Source organism: Camelina sativa, chromosome 1 (genome assembly GCF_000633955.1).
Source record: "Camelina sativa cultivar DH55 chromosome 1, Cs, whole genome shotgun sequence".
NCBI classification, from domain to species: Eukaryota; Viridiplantae; Streptophyta; class Magnoliopsida; order Brassicales; family Brassicaceae; genus Camelina; species Camelina sativa.
Window position 1 is genome coordinate 17,785,490 of NC_025685.1, and position 5,947 is coordinate 17,791,436.

Below are 5,947 nucleotides of genomic sequence, written 5' to 3' on the forward strand. Positions count from 1 at the left end.
ATACATACTGTTTTATGAAATTATTTTAATTAACATCTTTTTTTTGGACCTAGTGTGTTTACACCCTTAGCAGATGCATGTTCTTAGCCGGTATGATGCTAATTTATCTTTTTATGTATTTTTTTGTTTTGTTTTTCTTTTATATTTTTGATATATATGTATTTGTACATATGACAAATTGGGGATTAAAAAATATATTTGAGATTATATGTTCCCATGAAAGTGATATTTATGTGTATTTTTGTATTTTTTTTTAACTATGTTATTGTAAAGGATAGTATTTGGTCTGGTTTACCATTTGGTTAAAATGGGTCATGTAACCTTAAATTATCTCTAGGAGGGAGTATATGATTAAAAATAAGTCTACCACCAAAATCTTAACTTATGTAAGAGACATAATGTAACCTTAAATCTCTAAAGATCAATTCTTTTGTTTCGTTGTGAATAATATGAAACCTTTCTCGTTCCACACATCTTAAGATTGAAATATATATAGATGTATATCATAATTATAATTAATTGAAATTATATCCACCGTCACAAAACCCTTTACAAAAGGAGACATATATAATGTAAAGCTTATATTTTAAGGTACCACTATTTGTTTTACCTTAACGCTCTAGAGTTTCTTGATGTCGATGCCTTCAAGAAACAAGCGCAAAGAGAGATCAACACCGGAACCGCAAACGCAACCACCGTCAGAGATTGCCTCTTCTTCTTCTTCTTCTTCTTCTTCGGCTGCTCATAACTTACCTTACCTTTTACCTCCAGGCTTCAAGTTTACACCAAGCGATGAGGAACTCTGTATTGACTACTTGAAATCTTTCTCACCAGACAGGAAATATTATTACCCACCGTTTAATATTCCTATCCATCACGTCAATATTTACAAGTCCAACCCATATCAACTTTCAGGTTTGTCTATTTTGATATATCTTTCTTTTAGTTCTTTAGGTTTTATATATTCATTCATATATGTAATTATATATTTCTATCTTTTTTTCCTTAACTAGTGGAATTCGAGAAGGGTAATGATGAAGAATGGTTCTTTGTAACGGAGAGAAACAAGATTGGTAAAAGTGGGAAAAGGCAGAAACGTGGTGATGACTGTGGAGGATACTGGAATGCAACCGTAGGTGCCAAGCAGATTGATGCTGGACAAGGCGACGTCGGCTACGTGACCGCACTTGAATACTGCGTTGGGAGACCACCAAACGGCGTAAAGACGGATTGGTTAATGCATGAATACTGGTTTGAGTCGTCGTCTGATGATAACGACAAGGTATGCATGTATGTGTTTCTTGGGTCCCAAGTTATTGAGATTTTTTTTCACTTTTGGATTTTCTTTTTGATTTTTGTTTCGATTGTTGCCTCTGTGTGTGCAGGTGGATTATGCTTTGTGCAAGATTTATCTGACTCCGTCGGCAGTAAAAAGGATGAAAGCAGAGAAAAAAGAGAAGCTGAAGAAAGGAAAAGGCGTATCAAAAGAGGAGGTTAAGCAGCTGGATTTGCAGCATCAACAGGACCAGTCGCAGCTCCAGCAGCCTCATGATTCTTTACTCACAGCACAGCAACATGAGCCGCAGCCACAGCCACTTGTGATCCCACACGATGATAACTTTGATGACTTTGATGACTTTGATGAGCTCCCACAAGATTTTAAAGATTTCTTGGCTGAATTCATGAAGCCAGATTCACTCGATGGAGATGAAGAACTCGACGATAGTGATTTTCTTCAAGGCTTCGTCACAGATGGAATGATGAAAGATTACACTAACTGATCTCAGCCTTCATAATTACAATTATTCATTTTGCTTTTGAGTTCTTAAACTCAGAATCTAGCTTTATGCCTTTTAATTGCCATTGTTTGATCTTCTAAAACTCAAAATCTTGTAATTATTTTTCTTCTTCTCGCAATAAAATTTCAAACAACACAGAAAACGAAAAACAGAGATAAATATAATACTCTAGTATTTATTTTAAGGGAGATTCTCAAAAATAACACAAAAATAATTATTTTTTCCAAACTTAGCACAACATTTCTAAAATTCCAAAATAGCATCAATTAATCTTTTAAAATTAAATCCTAAATTCAAAATACTAAACCTTATCCCTCAAAAATATACCCTATATGTGAAATTGAAAACCCAAATCTAAAAAGCAAAATTCTAAAAATTAATTTTAAATATTTCAATTTGTTAAATAGTGCTATTTTTTTTTAATTTATGGATTTCTATAGTTGTCAATAAAACTTATTTTATTGCTATTTTAGAGTATTTCTTATTAGTAAATGTCTTATCTTGTTAGACTTCAAACATGTATAATAGGAACAAAATGCAGCTTGAAAATCGTTGTTTTAAACAGTTTCATTGAAACTTTAGGAATTTACATGCAAATTTTTGTTTTTTAGAATTTAACATGGGTCAATTGAACCCCTTACCTCTCAAATAGGTCCGCCAGGCGCCAGTGGACACAACAGTGCTTGTAAATTGTCGGTTTCGAGCAGAGTCTGTTAATCAATGTGTTTGTGACTTTGCCATTCAGAGAAAAAGATGAAGCCAAAGGGGTGGTGATTGATAGAATAACGAGAAAAGGAAGAACTAAAAATATATTTCTTGTGACACAAGAGAAAGCCATTAATATTGTGTTTGATGTGGATTCTTAGATGTGGGAAGTTCTTACACTTAAAAAGTGAATATTTTTTTCTTTCTTTATGACCACCAAAAAAAAAAACAGATTTTTCTCTCCAAATAGAATTGAATATCCATATTAAAAATTACCTTAAACTTACCCAATAAAATTATATTTAGGAATTTTAAAATAGCCTAATGTTTAATAACAAAATTAGAAAGTCGCTTAGAATTTTTTCTAAACTAATAATGCAGCTACCACTCTATCTCGGTGTGGTTAATTGTTGACTCAAAGCTAGTTGTGTTTGTGTACTCTGTACTTTCCTCGCCGAGATTTAGAGGCTACTCTATGTGATATAAGTAAATGTGAATTGCTACTTACTATTTATATATTATAAACCATACAAAGCTTGAAATACAGAGGATGCAATTGTAACAGTAAAGCTTTTCTCCTTTGATTTAAAAACTCATTAATCCAATAAAATCAGATGTGTGATCAACAAGAACTAAAAATCATCATGTAGCTTAAGCCCTCCATACATAATATCCTCACAATGCCTAACAAAAGGAAGAATCTTCCCCGAGTTAGTTCTCCAGTCGGCTTCACATCCATGAGACGGAGGAGTAAGGAAACATGGCTCCATCGACGTAGATCGAAGACACGGCGGATCAGGAGTTGTGAAATTTGTTGGCTGATAAAGTAACCATGGCTTTAATCCTCCAAGACTATAAGAAACATATCCAAACGTAGACCTTGCGCTTGTGACAATGTTATCGGTTGAGCTCAAAAGATACATCTCAGCAAGCGCCTTTTGGTCGTGGATCTTCGTGTCTGTTTGCTGAACTCTTTCTCCACTTGGCTGATAAACTTCAACGATCTCTCCTGTCGAACTTGGTTGCTTCCAATACATTTTCGTTAAGTTTTCAGAGTACTCTGGAAAGAGAGATGTGACAAGAACAGCTTTAAGTTTTGGTGTTTTTGATATATTGACTTTTGATTCTTCTTGTGTATCTAGTTCAGGCAACAGTTTCTCTCTTTGCGTGCATGCTACGATCTGGTTCATGACGTGTTTGAAATATCCAGCAGGGTCTCCGAAAACCCGTATTTGAATCCCAAGTCGCTCGTCAGCTTTGGATAAATGATCATTGTAGTACGTAGTGACCATATCCCAGACTTGATTTGTCGGATGAAAAAGATACCGAGCCAAATGGTGAAAGACGGATTCTTTCTGTGGAAACAGCTTAGTTAGTTCGGTTTGGAAAGTTGGATTAAACCATAAAGATGGAACAAAGTAAACATTGGCTTGAACAATCAACCAAGGGACTTTGTTGATCAAATCCTGATCCTTTTGGCAGAAGAACATCTTATCACTCTCTCTTGAATCATGGAGGATATGCAGATATAAATGTGCCGGGATTGAACTCGAGTTGATGGAATGATTGTTCACCATTGTTCCGTAACATCGAGGGTATTCCTTGTTGTAGCCATAAACATAAGGATATTGCATCAATTTGAAGTCAAGAGGAAGCAACCATGAAGTACCTGGGAATGGCTCGCATAAGAGATCACTAACATCCTTGCGGTTGTCAACAAGAATGATTCTCTCTGTCAAGAGAGCGTAGAGGAACACAGAAGCAAGAGTAAGTATTCTGTTTCCAAGCCCGTAACCTGCGACCCAAACAATGTATCTACATTCACCATTTTCTTTGCTTGCATAATTCTCATCACGATTAAGACTCTCTGTTGCGTCTTTGTATGCTTTTGTGTCTGGACCGCAACGTCTGTGAAGCATCTCATAGCTTCTAAGCTTAGAGATCAGATATTCAGAAGGCTTGTATGGGGAAGGCTTGCGGTACAAGGAAGTTTTCTGATACCTACTCAAGCAAGAACCTTCATGGAAATCCGCTGTTAAAAGCCCTCCTATCAGTGTATCCCTCGGTGTTTCAGATTTCTTTGCATCTATTACAAGAAAATTGATATATAGAGTCAGAATGAAGACTCTTCGAGTCAGCAATAAAACACAAACGATGAATGATTTTATTTCTTACCGTTGGTTGTAGCATCAAGAAGTTGGTTGTTGAAGTTCTTTGAGAATGGTAGTATAATTAGTAAGCAACTAAAGACTACTATTATCAGAACTTTCGTCTTCAACCCCAATGCCTTGAAAACTTTGCCGTAGATCTGAACTTTGTGATACATGTTGACTTTAGTTTGATCGGCTGTAACTATGAGATGATGCAAAAAGAGTTTACAACTCTTATGTAGTAGTTTGATTACAACATCTATTGCCAATCATAGAGATCAATTAAATAAGAAATTTTAATATTTTAATGTGTCATTGTTAAGTTGTGACTATCAACGAACTTTTGAACGTGATTCTACAATTTTTTTATTGGAAAAATGTCTAGATTCCAAATTATGATTTTGTATGTTTGTATTTGATAATTAACGAATAAATTGCCAATGAAGAGCTGTTGTGAATTATTAACGGGCGTTACAATGTCGAAATCTTGGAATATAAACAAAACTAGGGATTGTCTGGCACATTGTGCAAACTTGAATTTATATAGTGAAAATGTAAAAATATATACTGAAGAATGAATTAGATAAATTCATGTTTATTGCTTAAACGATTTACCATAATCAAAGTCCTAAATTTAATTAACCAACGGTCAAAAATTACAAAACAATTGCACATAAGTCTTGAGACAATCTGAAATGGCATATGAACTTGAAAAGATCTAACAAAACTATGGTGCGGGTCTTGATTTATATATATAGGTTCACTAAATGTGTACATGAACGTAGCATCGAAGTCGCAAGTGATAGAGACGACTAACATAAAAGACTCCTTACGAACATAAAACCACGCAATTCATACGTGTTCATAGGTAACGATTATAGTTTTATACTCCATTTTAATATACGATATTTTAATTAAAAATACGCATATTAAAAATGACTATTTCAAAAAAATTTAACTAATCATAAATAAAACTATATAATATAAATTATTAAACTAATCTTAAAATTATATAGAAATTTTAGGACATCCTATATTATAAAATAAAATAACTTATCTAAAACATCGTATATTACAAAACGGAAGGGATATAAAAATAATCATCATTGATTTGGTGGCGATATCTATTTTTTTTTCTCTCTAAATAAGTCATAATTTTGCCAACATTATTCAATCATTGATGGTTGTCCCTGCATCTAATAATTATTTAAGTTGACGCACTAGAGAAATATATATCAAATGTGGTGTTATGGACCATGATTTATGAACATTTAGAAAAAAAAAAAAAAAAAA

At 33.7% G+C, this 5,947-nt stretch overlaps 2 protein-coding genes across 2 annotated transcripts; one reads left to right on the top strand and one right to left on the bottom strand.

Moving 5' to 3' along the window:
* On the top strand, positions 639–1,781 carry LOC104709278 (NAC transcription factor 29-like). Its single transcript, XM_010425922.1, has 3 exons — positions 639–915; positions 1,014–1,282; positions 1,386–1,781. The coding sequence occupies exons 1-3, from the start codon at positions 639–641 to the stop codon at positions 1,779–1,781; spliced, it is 942 nt and encodes a 313-aa protein (XP_010424224.1).
* On the bottom strand, positions 3,059–4,872 carry LOC104793487 (putative fucosyltransferase 10). The gene is made up of 2 exons (XM_010519844.2): positions 4,680–4,872; positions 3,059–4,590 (listed from the first exon to the last, which is right to left on the bottom strand). Exons 1-2 carry the CDS (start codon positions 4,828–4,830, stop codon positions 3,137–3,139), a joined length of 1,605 nt encoding a protein of 534 aa, XP_010518146.1. The 5' UTR covers positions 4,831–4,872; the 3' UTR covers positions 3,059–3,136.